Source organism: Rana temporaria, chromosome 2, assembly GCF_905171775.1.
Source record: "Rana temporaria chromosome 2, aRanTem1.1, whole genome shotgun sequence".
Classification (NCBI taxonomy): domain Eukaryota; kingdom Metazoa; phylum Chordata; class Amphibia; order Anura; family Ranidae; genus Rana; species Rana temporaria.
Window position 1 is genome coordinate 18,783,735 of NC_053490.1, and position 13,884 is coordinate 18,797,618.

Below are 13,884 nucleotides of genomic sequence, written 5' to 3' on the forward strand. Positions count from 1 at the left end.
TGGGAGCCACGTCGCACTACCGCGCAATTGTCGGTTAAAGCGACGCAGTGCCGAATCGCTAAAAGTGCTCTGGTCTTTGACCAGCAATATGGTCCGGGGGTTAAGTGGTTAAAACAGTGGTCATCAACCCTGTCCTCAGGGCCCACTAACAGGCCAGGTTTTATGTATTATCTTGGGGAGATGCAGACTAGAATACTGCAATCACTGAGCAGCAAATGATATCACCTGTGATGTATTTCAGTTATCTTGCAAACCTGGCCTGTTATTGGGCCCTGAGGACGGGGTTTGACCACAGAAGCTGAGGAAGATGATTAGAGCACCCCGAGTTTTTGATTATTGGTGGATTTGAGCGGTCACATGGAGGTGTCTGCTCTTAGAACTTAGGGCCACCATAGAGATGCAGTCAGCTGTGAGATGTAAGATGTACATTTATTCCAGTGGATAAATGGCCTTTACTTACTGCACACGCTGACCATACTCTGTTACGGCTGATATAAGGACTGTAGGCACTGGCAACTGAACACATTGGGGGTTGAATTACTAAAGGCAAATCCACTTTGCACTACAAGTCGCACTTGGAAGTGCAATCGCTTTAGATCTGAGGGGAAGATTCGAAATGAGGGGAAGCTCTGCTGATTTTACCATCCAATCATGTACAAGAAAAAAATGCTGTTTTTTATTGTCCTTGCATGTCCCCCTTAGATCTCCAGTGACTGCACTTCCAAACTTGTCGTGCAAAGTGGATTTGCCTTTAGCAAATAAACCCCATAGACTCTTGGATGCAGCAGATCATTGTCATTTGATAGTGAAGACCGGTCAATACAGTGTTGCCTAACTGTCACTTTGTAAATTTAATAATGTGTCTCTATGGGTCCAGTGCTGATCATGCCACTAATTGCCTAATATTACCCTCTTTCCAGGTTTACTCAATGTAAATGTGACCTACAGAAGATCGGTCAGAAGCCCGGTGGGTGTATTGGCTACACGCATGGTCTCCATATCTGTTCAGATCCATCGAGCCACAGGGCTCCAGGCTGCTGCCAGGTAAATCTTATTCTTCTTCACTTTCTCTGTTCTCCAAGTCATATATTAAAGGCGTATCTTTTTACGTAAGTCGTACGCGAATAGGGCTGTGCGTAAGTTATGTTCACGTTGTAGGCAGTGTTTGACGTATCTTAGGCATTCTATCCGACACATGCGCACTGGGATACGTCCACGGACGGCACATGCGCCGTTCGTTCAAAACGTAAATCACGTCCGGTCACGATTCATTAGCATAAAACACGCCCACCTCTTCACAATTTGAATTACGCGCGCTTACGTCGGCACATTTACGCTACGCCGCCGTAACTTAGGAGGCAAGTGCTTTGTGAATACAGCACTTGCCTCTCTAACTTGCGGCGGCGTAGCATAAATACGATACGCTACGCCCGCACAACGTAAAGCCGCCCTACGTGAATCCAGGCCACAGTCTTTATCCCTTTTCAAGGTAAACAAAACGCTTCGAGTAGCAAACAAAAATGCAGGAATTTTGCAAAGTTAAAGGAGAGGTACAGCCAAAGCTCATTTGGCTGTTCTTTTCCTGTGGATGAAGCCCGCTGACATCACAGAGCTGTTCCGGGCTCAGACAAGATCGCGACAGTGGAGTCCGGATCCGCTCACATGCCTGGATCGGCACTCGGCTCAGCATCTCAGCAAGCCACTGAGAGCCTGAGCTGTCTGCTTCCGCCCCTCCACAGCCCAGCACTCCAGTAACTGTGAGGGGGCAGAGCAGAGAGCTGCTGACTGACATTATGCGGGTCTCTGCTCAGAGACCTCTGAGAACCAAGCAATCAGCAGTGTTTGATCGCTCGGTTCTCTGTGTTAGAGGCTCCAGGGGACAGATGCAGCATTGGACTAATGTGGTATCCACCTAGGTAAGTATGAATCTTAAAAAAAAAAAAGTGGAACCTGTTGTAATATGTTGGCCGATTTATGTGGGATGTTTATATATATATATATATATATATATATATATATATTTTGTGTGTGTGTGTGTGTGTGTGTGTGTATTGTATTATAGGTCCAAAATTGACCAGGCCAGATTTCAGTTGACATTTGGTACCTGTTAATATAATTACATGTTACACATCAAAAGACGCTTGTCGATTGTCAATAGCCAAAAAGACAGGATGAATCTTACACATCAAACCATTACTCAGGCCACATGTAATCTAATTACTTATTAGAGGGAGCTTATTAGTATGCAAGGATGCAAAATTAGGAATAGGTGATCATTACCTGTCACTCTGAAAGACAGGATGTAGATCAAAGACGGCCAATCAAATTGCTCAGCTATTCAGTGAATAGGGAATATAATCCTGGAGTTCAGTCTTGTCACTCTGTATGAATATGGCACAGGTCTAGAAGTGATGAGAATATATTCTCTATGTATTCTCTGATATGGAGGCACAGGTCTAGGTAGAGATTTGAATTATATGCTCTGTTGGATTTTGTATCGTCTGCGGACTTTGGACTTTGTTCATTATTGGAAGTTAAATAAAATGCATTCTCTGGAGAGCCTGTGTGTTGCTGCGGAACAGCAAATTTATAGTCATCATACAAATATCTAAATATCAATATTGTTCTGTATGGGAAGATCCACCAAATGCACTCTTTGGGGTAGATTCAGATAGATTACGCGGATCTAAAGACCTGCTAATCTATCTGATTTACGATCCGCCGGCGCAAGTTTGAGAGGCTAGTGCTGTATTCAGAAAGCACTTACCTCAAAACTTGCGGCGGCGTATTGTAAATCCCCCGGCGGAATTCAAATTCCGCGGCTAAGGGGAGTGTAGTATTTAAATCAGGCGCGTCCCCGCACCGATTTAACTGCGCATGCGCCGTCCGCAAATTTTCCCGGCGTGCATTGCTCCCAATGACGTCGCTAGGACGTCATTGGTTTCGGCGTGAGCGTAACTTGTGTCCAGTGCTTTTCTGAATCGACTTACGCAAACAACGTAAAAATTCAAAACTCGGCGCTGGAACGACGGCCATACTTAACATAGGATACCCCCTCACATAGCAGGGGTAACTATACGCCGGAAAAAGCCGAACCCAAGCGACGTAAAAAAAAAACGGCGGGTGGGCGTTCGTTTCTGAATCGGCGGAAATCAGCATTTGCATATTCGTCGCGTAAAAAACCGAAGCACCACCTAGCGGCCGGCGGGGAATTGCAGCCTAAGATCCGACAGTGTAAGTCACTTACACCTGTCGGATCATAGGGAGATCTATGCGTAACCTGATTCTATGAATCAGCCGCATAGATCCGACCGTCGGATCTCAGAGATACGACGGCGTATCAGGAGATACGCCGTCGTATCTCTATCTGAATCTCCCCCTTTGAGATCACTACAGAACCCTTCGTAGTTATAAAAATCCTGCAAGCTCCTTCCGCAACTGAATGATCCCTTTTGGTTGGACAGTTTAATGGCCTTGTACACGTCATGTTCTAATTTTCTATTTCTCTCAGGGCTCTCGCAGAAGAAGACCCGTCATTTCAGTACAGCGCAGAGGTCGGGGTGAACGCCTTTGTCATAATTCGCCCATCATTCTTACCAGAGGTGGAAAGTCGCAACACGCGTACTGTGGCTCGCAGCTTTTGCCCTGAGTTCGACCATCATTCGGAGTTCCCCTGTAATATTTTGACTCAGAGGAGCAGTGGAGAGGCATGTAGCCTGGCGGAGATCCTTCACTCCTCCGAGATTGTACTGTCCATTTACCACCAGAGCGTCACATCTGGTAATCCGTCTCTCCTTAACCTTATCTGTGTTATTTGGAATGTGATGTTTATTTATCTTTGTCCAGTTTTATCCTTAAGTACAGCACATCTGGAAAGTATTCACAGAGCTTCACTTTTTCCACATTTTATGTTACAGCTTTATTCCAAAATGGATTAAATTCATAATTTTTCCTCAAAATTCTACAAACAATACCCCATAATGACAACGTGAAATTAGTTTGTTCTTTTGTTTTTTATTTTTAATACATTTACAAACTTCTTTCACGTTGTCATTATGGCAAGGCTTGACAAATTTGCTTGGAATCTAGGGCCTGATCCACAAAAACCCGGCGTAACTTAATTTTTCCCGTTTAACCACTTTCCCACCGGACCATTTGTCAGCCTTAAGACCAGAGGTGTTTTTACAATTTTCCACTGCGCTGCTTTAACTGGTAATTGCGCGGCCATACAATGTTGTACCCAAACAAAATTTGCGTCCTTTTTTTCCCACAAATAGAGCTTTCTTTTGATGGTATTTGATTGCCTCTGCGATTTTTAATGTTTGCGATATAAACGGAAAAAGAGCGAAAATTTTGAGAAAAAATGATATTTTCTACTTTTTGTTATAAGAAAAATCGAACAAACTCAATTTTAGTCATACATTTTGGCCAAAATGTATTCAGCCACATGTCTTTAGTAAAAAAAATGCCAATAAGCGTATATTTATTGGTTTGCGCAAAAGTTATAGCATCTACAAACTAGGGTACATTTTCTGGAATTTACACAGCTTTTATTTTATGACTGCCTATCTCAATTCTTGAGGTGCTAAAATAGCAGGGAAGTACAAAACCCCCCCAAATGACCCCATTTTGGAAAGTAGACACCCCAAGGAACCTGCTGAAAGGCATGTTGAGTCCATTGAATATTTTTTTTTGTTGTAACAAGTGATTGAATAATGACAAAAAAAAAAAAAAAAAAAAAGAAATTACAAAAAGTTGTCACTAAATGATATATTGCTCACACATGCCATAGTTATATGTGGAATTGCACCCCAAAATACATTCTCCTGCTTCTCCTGAGTACGGGGATACCACATGTGTGAGACTTTTTGGGAGCCCAACCACGTACGGGGCCCCGAAAATCAAGCACCGCCTTCAGGATTTCTAAGGGCGCAAATTTTTGATTTCACTTCTCACTACCTAAGACAGTTTTGAAGGCCATAAAATGCCCAAATAGCACAAAATCCCCCCAAATGAACCCATTTTGGAAAGTAGACACCCCAAGGAATCTGCTGAGGGGCATATTGAGCCCACTGAATATTTTTTTTTTTTGTACCAAGTGATTGAATAATGACAAAAAAAAAAAAAGAAAAAAGAAATTACAAAAAGTTGTAACTAAATGATATATTGCTCATACATGCCATGGTTATATGTGGAATTGCACCCCAAAATACATTCTGCTGCTTCTCCTGAGTACGGGGATACCACATGTGTGGGACTTTTTGCGAGTCTAGCCGCGTACGGGACCCCGAAAACCAAGCATCGCCTTCAGGATTTCTAAGGGCGCAAATTTTTTATTTCACTCCTCACTACCTATCACAGTTTTGAAGGCCATAAAATGCCCAAATAGCACAACCCCCCCCCCAAATGACCCCATTTTGGAAAGTAGACACCCCAGGCTATTTGCTGAGAGGCATGTTGAGTCCATGGAATATTTAATATTTTGCCACAAGTTGCGGGAATATGACAATTTTTTTTTTTTTTTGCACAAAGTTGTCACTAAATGATATATTGCTCACACATGCCATGGGCATATGTGGAATTACACCCCAAAATACATTCTGCAGCTTCTCCTGAGTACGGGGATACCACATGTGTGGGACTTTTTGGGAGCCTAGCCGCGTACGGGACCCCGAAAACCAAGCACGGCCTTCAGGATTTCTAAGGGCATACATTTTTGATTTCACTCCTCACTACCGATCACTACCTATCACAGTATTGAAGGCCATAAAAGGCCAAGATGGCACACAACCCCCCCAAATGACCCCATTTTGGAAAGTAGACACCCCAAGCTATTTTCTGAGAGGCATTTTGAGTTCATGGAATATTTTATATCTTGCCACCAGTTGCTGGAATATGACAAACTTTTTTTTTTTTTTTTTTTTTTTTTTTTGCACAAAGTTGTCACTAAATGATATATTGCTCACACATGCCATGGTTATATGTGGAATTGCACCCCAAAATACATTCTGCTGCTTCTCCTGAGTACGGGGATACCACATGTGTGGGACTTTTCGGGAGCCTAGCCGCGTACGGGGCCCCGAAAACCAAGCACCGCCTTCAGGATTTCTAAGGGCGCAAATTTTTGATTTCACTCCTCGCTGCCTATCACAGTTTCGGAGGCCATGGAATTCCCAGATGGCACACAACCCCCCCAAATGACCCCATTTTGGAAAGTAGACACCCCAAGCTATTTGCTGAGAGGCATGGTGAGTATTTTACAGCGCTCATTTATTTTTGAAAATGAAGAAAGATATATATATATTTCTCTTTCGTTCATAGACGGACACAGCATCCTTTGACCTTAGGGTTATGCTTCTTCCTACCAGGAGATTTAGGCAGAATTCTACAGCACTTAAGGTGTTAAAAACTTTCCTTCATGCCGCTCCTCCCAGGGGGCGTGGCTCCCCCAGGCATAACCCCCACTCTGCTTTAGCAGCCTCAGTTTGTTTCTGCCTAACCGTCAGGAGAGTCAGGCTCTCTCTGGAGTCCTGGACTCTGGAGTTTTTTCTTGCAAATTTTTTTGCATTTTGCGAGTTTTTTCCTCGCTTTTTTATTTTATTTTTGAATCCTGCGATTCTTCTATCAACAGCCGACTGGGTGACAGGCTGGGTCCTCGACCCTTGTAGTCCCCCCAGGTTCGGCCTTCGAGCGTGTGCCGGCCCTCAGCTCCGCTTTGGGACGTCCACGACAGGCCCCATTGCTCCAGGGGCGGCCGGGGAACTTCGGTTCTAGGGCACACATATGACCGGTCTCTATGGCCTTGTCACAGTGTGTCTGGCTGACAGCCATGCCGTTCGCGGACGTTGGTTCTGTCTGGGATACCTCCAGCCAGGTAGTCGCAGGACAGGTAAGTAGTGGCCCCTTACTCAGGTAAGTGGTCTGGCTGGAATGTTTTCCCTTGGGAGGTCGACTGAGGGTTTTCCCCTGCTTTCCTCTCTCCCTTATTCCTCTCCCTCCTTTCCCCTTTGGGTGACGGCTGTGCAGGGGGTTTTTTCCCTGGGGCTCATATTTTTTTTTTTTTTTTTTTTTTTCACTCGGGTATGGCTGGGGCTGTTCTGTGTCACTGCAGGGGACTGTGGTGGACATTCTGGGCATTTTTGTGTGTGCTGTGTGCTGTTTTGGTGTACTGTCATTTTTGGGTACACTGTCTTTTTAAAACTGCGCAACGGCGGCCATTTTGCCGGAGCCGCGCTTGTATTATTCGGCGGCCATTTTCTTGTGGCCGGCGCCATTTTCAGCACTAGTTCGGCCTCTAGTGGCCGTTTCGGCGGGGAAAAAAGACCGCGAATCATCTGAGGGGACAGACGCAGCGCTGCAGCTTCTCCTCAGCACACACTTGCCTTCACAGACCGCGCTGTACCAGGGGGTGGTGAGTCTCAGGGGGCCCCATACTGTGCTCTAGCGGCCGGGAGGTGACCTGTGGGGGACTTTTTTCCTGCCCTTGGCAGTAGGGGTGAAATGGCAACGGCAATATGGAGCCTGAATCAGGCCCCTCATTTCTTACAATGCCGGAATTAACCCTTAAGCGCCCCTCCCCCTGCCACATCTGTTGAATCGGTGTCGGCTGTCCTGGAGTCTTTTCTCACCAGGTTTGAAGCAGCCAGTGCTCGGTTGGGGGGTAAAAAAGCGCCCCCCCCCCGGAGGCTGTTTCTGGGGATATCTCTGACGCAGAATCTGATGCTTCTGGTTCTGTCATGTCTGAGGATGCGGGCTTAACCCACATGGACAGCGAGGATGACTCTGCTGCGGAGTCTGCTGATAAGGAATTTGTTGGAGCTCTTATTACTGCGGTGCGTGAGGCTCTTCATTTAGAGGATTTGGCGGAGACACCAGCGGTGTCAGTCCTTTTGGATTCCGCAAACCACCGCGTACCGCTAAGGTATTCCCCTGTGTTCCTTATTTAGACAATATGTTGTATAAGGAATGGGATACACCGCAAAAGGCTTTTACGGTTCCTAAAAGCTTTGCTACCGTTACCCCCTGGAGGAGGACTTTTTTAAAAAAGTGGGTCACTCCTCCGTCGGTGGACCCTCCTGTGTCCAGACTGAGTAAGGCTACTACGTTGCCTGTGGAGGGGGCTCCTGCTTTCAAGGACCCCGCTAATAGGAGAGTGGAGGCCGTGGCCCGCTCCCTGTTCTCGGTGGTGGGTTCGGTGGTAAGGCCGGCTCTGGCCGGAGCCCTGGTAGCTCAGACGCTGACTGAAAGGGCGAAGCTCCTGCTGCAGGACCTGGAGGTCCAGGGGGCTTCCGAGTCCTCTAGGGACCTGGCTGAACAGTTGATTCAGGGTCAGAAGTTTCTCTGCGAGGCGGATATGGATTAGATTCCTTTGCTTTCCAGGGCTTCTGTCTACGCAGTGGTTCTGCGCCGCCTTATATGGCTGAAGTGCTGGTCGGCTGACCAGTACTCAAAAAAGGCCTTGGTAGATTTGCCCTTTAAGGGCGGACGGCTTTTGGGGGCATCCCTGGATGACATCATTAAGGATGCCACTGGAGGTAAGAGCACCTTGCTCCCTCAGTCGGGGAAGGGTAGGGAACCTCGCCGCAAGCAAGGTCCTACTTTTACTACCCCCTAAACGGTTTTTTTTCGTGCGCCAGCGCGGCTGGAAAAGGTCCGCAGGGTGCAAAAGCCCTTGCTGCCGGGCGTAAGCGCCCCTGGTTCAAAAAACCGAACAAGCCTGCGGACAAGCCTGCTTCCGCATGAAGGTCTGCCCCCGCCCGGGTCTCGGGTGGGGGGACGGCTTCACGACTTCGTGGATCGGTGGAATTCTCTTCTATCCGACCGTTGGGTTTGCGAGGTGGTCGCCTCGGGGTACAAGATAGAGTTCCTTTCTTGTCCCCCAAACAGATTTTTTTCCATCCAACCTCCAGCTTCCTCCGGATCGTCGGCTAGCCCTGTCCGGGGCTGTCCAGGATCTTCTGGACAGGGGGGTGGTTGTGCCGGTCCCCTCGCTGGAACGGTTTCGGGGGTTCTACTCCAATCTGTTCGTGGTCCCCAAGAAGGGAGGGGTTCGCCCTATCCTGGACCTAAAGGCCCTCAACTCCTTTGTCAAGGTGCAGCGATTCAGGATGGAGTCGGTCCGTTCTATCATGGCGTCCCTCCACCAGGGGGACTTCATGGCGTCCTTAGACATCATGGACTCATACCTGCATGTTCATGTTTGCACAAGCCACCAAAGGTATCTGCGCTTTGCGATCGGGGAGGACCACTATCAATTCGTGGCCCTCCCGTTCGGGCTGGCGTCGGCACCACGGGTGTTCACCAAGGTGCTCGCCCCGATCCTGGCCTTGCTACGGCAGCGAGGGATCGCTATCGTGGGATACCTGGACGACCTTCTCCTGAGAGCTTCTTCAGGCTCAGAGTTAGAGGAGGACGTGTCCATCACGGGTCGGACTCTGCAGGAGTTCGGCTGGTTTCTGAATCTCAGAAAATCAGTGTTGGTTCCGTCCCAGAGGCTGGAACCCCTGGGGCTGGTTTTGGATTCGGGGGAGACAAAAGTGTTCCTCCCATCGCAAAACCTGCTGACCCTGCAATCTGCAGTGAGACAGTTGTTGACCCAGAAGTGGTCATCTCTTCGCTTCTGCATGCGGGTTCTGGGTCTGATGGTGGCCTCCTTCGAGGCAGTTCTGTATGCCCAATCCACACCAGGGTACTACAGAAGGAGATTCTGTCACGATGGGACAGGGTCCCATCTTCTCTGGATCACCAGATTCGGTTGAGCCATCTGGCCAAGTCTTCCCTGGCATGGTGGCTGACGTCTCCGGTGCTTCGGTCCGGGAAGTCTTTTCTTCCGTGCCGCTGGACAGTGGTCACGACGGATGCCAGCCTCTTCGGCTGGGGGGGCGTCTGGGGCACCCAGTCAGCCCAGGGGCGCTGGACTCGGGAGGAGTCCCGCCTGCCGATCAATATCCTGGAGCTCCGAGCAATCAAGCTGTGCCTTGTCAGGTGGTCGCTGGAGCTACAGGGCCGTCCTGTCAGGATCCAGTCCGACAACGCCACGGCCGTGGCGTACATCAATCATCAGGGCGGCACAAGGAGCTCGGCCGCGGCGACGGAGGTCGCTCACATACTTCGGTGGGCCGAAAGGTCCGTTCCGGCCCTGTCGGCGGTATACATTCCGGGAGTTCTGAATTGGCAAGCCGACTCCCTAAGTCGCATGACTCTGGATCAAGGGGAGTGGTCTCTCCACCCGGAGGTGTTTCAGATCCTGTGCCAAAAATGGGGCACTCCAGACGTGGACCTTCTGGCGTCCCGTCTCAATCGGAAGGTACCACGGTTTGTGGCTAGGTCAAGGGACCCGTGGGCAGACGCGTCAGACGCGTTAGTGGCTCCCTGGGTCAATATCACCTGATTTACGCCTTCCCTCCTCTAAGGCTCCTACCCCGCCTGCTGCGCAGGGTGGAAGCCGAAGGTATTCCAACGATCCTGATCGCCCCGGATTGGCCGCGTCGCTCTTGGTACGCGGACCTGGTACGTCTGGTGACAGACGCCCCCTGGCGTCTGCCTCTGAGGGAAGATCTCCTGTCTCAGGGCCCGATCTTCCATCCTGCTTTACGGTCACTGGCTTTAACGGCGTGGCTGTTGAAAACCAGGTACTGAAGGACCGGGGCCTGTCGGGCCCGGTAATCTCTACCATGCTGCGTGCACGGAAGTCCACTTCTCGAAAAATTTACCATCGTACATGGAAAGCATACATCTCTATGTGTGAGGAGATGAAGTGGCACCCCCGTACTTACGTGGTGTCCCGGATCCTGCTGTTCCTACAGCGGGGAGTGGACCAGGCTCTTGCCTTGAGCACGATCAAGAGTCAGATTTCTGCTCAGGCTGTTTATTTTCAGCGTCCCTTGGCAGCGAATTCTTTGGTTCGCACGTTTGTGCAGGGGGTCCGGCATGTGGCCCCCCCGGTGCGCCCTCCGCTACCTTCTTGGGACTTGAACTTGGTCCTCTCGGCGCTTCAGCGTGCCCCCTTTGAGGACATTCGGGAGATCCCCTTGCTGACTTTGTCGCAGAAGGTGGTCTTTCTGGTAGCTATTACCTCTATCAGACGAGTGTCTGAACTGGCGGCCTTGTATTGCAAGGCCCCCTACTTGGTCATCCATCAGGATAAGGCGGTGCTGCGCCCGCAGCCCTCTTTTCTTCCGAAGGTCGTTTCGGCCTTTCACATTAACGAGGACATTGTTGTTCCATCATTATGTCCTCAGCCGAAGAACCCGAAGGAGGCCTCTTTACATTCTCTGGATGTGGTTCGGGCCCTTCGAGTTTACTTGTCGGCGACAGCTCCGTTCCGGAAGTCAGACTCGCTGTTCGTGTCTGTGTCCGGTCCCAGTAAGGGCCTGGCAGTCTCGTCGGCCACCATTTCCAGGTGGATCCGACAGGTTGTGCTTCAGGCCTACGCCCTGAAGGGGCGGGCGCCTCCCTTTCGGGTCATGGCGCATTCGACCAGGGCGATCGGGGCCTCCTGGGCTTCCGACACCAAGCCTCTGTGTTACAGGTGTGTAAGGCAGCGACCTGGTCGTCGTTCCACACTTTTTCAAAGTTTTATAAGGTGGATGTGAGTGCATCTTCTGATGCCTCCTTCGGCCGCAGGGTGTTACAGGCGGCAGTTTAAGGTTGGAGTTCCTCCGTTGAGTAACTCCGGTTTTGTTTGGGGTGTAACCTGTTTTTGCTGTGTTATTTTCCCACCCCTCGAATTTTTTTGACACTGCTTGGGGACGTCCCTAAGGTCAAAGGATGCTGTGTCCGTCTATGAACGAAAGAGAAAAAAGGATTTTTGTACTCACCGTAAAATCCATTTCTCTGAGTTCATAGACGGACACAGCACCCACCCCTCCTTTGTTTGTACTGCTTGTTACGAACTGAGGCTGCTAAAGCAGAGTGGGGGTTATGCCTGGGGGAGCCACGCCCCCTGGGAGGAGCGGCATGAAGGAAAGTTTTTAACACCTTAAGTGCTGTAGAATTCTGCCTAAATCTCCTGGTAGGAAGAAGCATAACCCTAAGGTCAAAGGATGCTGTGTCCGTCTATGAACTCAGAGAAATGGATTTTACGGTGAGTACAAAAATCCTTTTTTTTTTTTTTTTCTTTTTTCAATTTTCAAATCTTTGTGACAAAAAGCAAGATCTGCAAAATACTCAACATACCTCTCAGCAAATAGCTTGGGGTGTCTACTTTCCAAAATGGGGTCATTTGGGGGGGTTTTGTGCCATCTGGGCATTCCATGGCCTCCGAAACTGTGATAGGTAGTGAGGAGTGAAATCAAAAATTTACACCCTTAGAAAGCCTGAAGGTGGTGATTGGTTTTTGGGGTCCCGTACGCGGCTAGGCTCCCAAAAAGTCTCACACATGTGGTATCCCCGTACTCAGGAGAAGCAGCAGAATGTATTTTGGGGTGTAATTCCACATATGCCCATGGCATGTTTGAGCAATATATCATTTAGTGACAACTTTGTGCAAAAAAAATAAAATAAAATAATAATAATTCTCTTTCCTACAACTTGTGTCAAAATATAAAATATTCCATGGACTCGAGATGCCTCTCAGCAAATAGCTTGGGGTGTCTACTTTCCAAAATGGGGTCATTTGGGGGGGTTTTGAACTGTCCTGGCATTTTATGAACAACATTTAGAAGCTTATGTCACACATTACCCACTCTTCTAACCACTTGAAGAAAAAGCCCTTTCTGACACTGTTTGTTTACATAAAAACATATTATTTTTTTTGCAAGAAAGTTAAGTTGAACCCCCAAACATTATATATTATTTTAAAGCAAAGGCCCTACAGATTAAAATGGTGGGTGTTGCATTTTTTTTTACGTCGCAGTATTTGCGCAGCGATTTTTCAAATGCATTTTTTTGGGCAAAAATACATATTTTTTTATTTTAATGCACTAAAACACACTATATTGCCCAAATGTTTGATGAAATAAAAAAGATGATCTTAGGCCGAGTACATAGATACCAAACACGACATGCTTTAAAATTGCGCACAAATGCGCAGTGGCGACAAACTACATACATTTTTAAAAGCCTTTAAAAGCCTCTACGGGTTACCACATTAGATTTACAGAGGAGGTCTACTGCTAAAATTACTGCCCTCGATCTGACCTTCGCGGTGATACCTCACATGCATGGTACAATTGCTGTTTACATATGACGCCAAACCGACGTTTGCGTTCGCCTTTGCGCAAGAGCAGGGGGGGACAGGGGTGCTTTTTTTTTTTTTTTTTTTTTTTTATTATTATTTAATTTGCTTTTTTAATTTTATTTTAAACTGTTCCTTACTTTTTTTTATTATTTTTATAATTTTTATTGCCATCTTAGGGCATGTAAATATCCCCTATGATAGCAATAGTTAGTGACAGGTACTCTTTTTTGAAAAAATTGGGGTCTATTAGACCCTAGATCTTTCCTCTGCCCTTAAAGCATCTGACCACACCAAGATCGGTGTGATAAAATGTTTTCCCACTTTCCCAATGGCGCAGTTTATATCCGGGGAGGGGACATACCCTCCCACTGCTTGTAAAAGCAGTTTAGAGGCTAATTAGCCGCTAGGACTGCTTTTACATGAAAGCCGACCGCTGGCTGAAAAGAATGATACCAAGATGATGCCTAAACCCACAGGCATCATTCTGGTATAACCATTCAAAGTCCAGCAACATACCATACGTTGATGGTTCTTGTTGGACATGTATTGTAATCTTTTTTTTTTTTCATGCAGCCTGTTGGCTGAACGAAAAAAAGATTGATCGGTGGGTATGCCCACCATTAGAATACCTCCCTTCATCCACCCACTTCTAATGATGGGCATACATGCACCATTTATATATGCCGAAGCATGGGGGCATCCTC

General features: G+C 47.8%; 1 protein-coding gene across 1 annotated transcript in view; it reads left to right on the forward strand.

The window, feature by feature from the left end:
• Nucleotides 1-13,884, forward strand: part of C2CD3 (C2 domain containing 3 centriole elongation regulator) — a 163,381-nt gene that overhangs the window by 65,417 nt on the left and 84,080 nt on the right. The window contains exons 20-21 of the mRNA XM_040339937.1: nucleotides 921-1,044; nucleotides 3,512-3,780. Of these exons, the coding sequence (XP_040195871.1) occupies nucleotides 921-1,044; nucleotides 3,512-3,780 (393 nt within the window). The remainder of the gene's footprint in view (nucleotides 1-920; nucleotides 1,045-3,511; nucleotides 3,781-13,884) is intronic.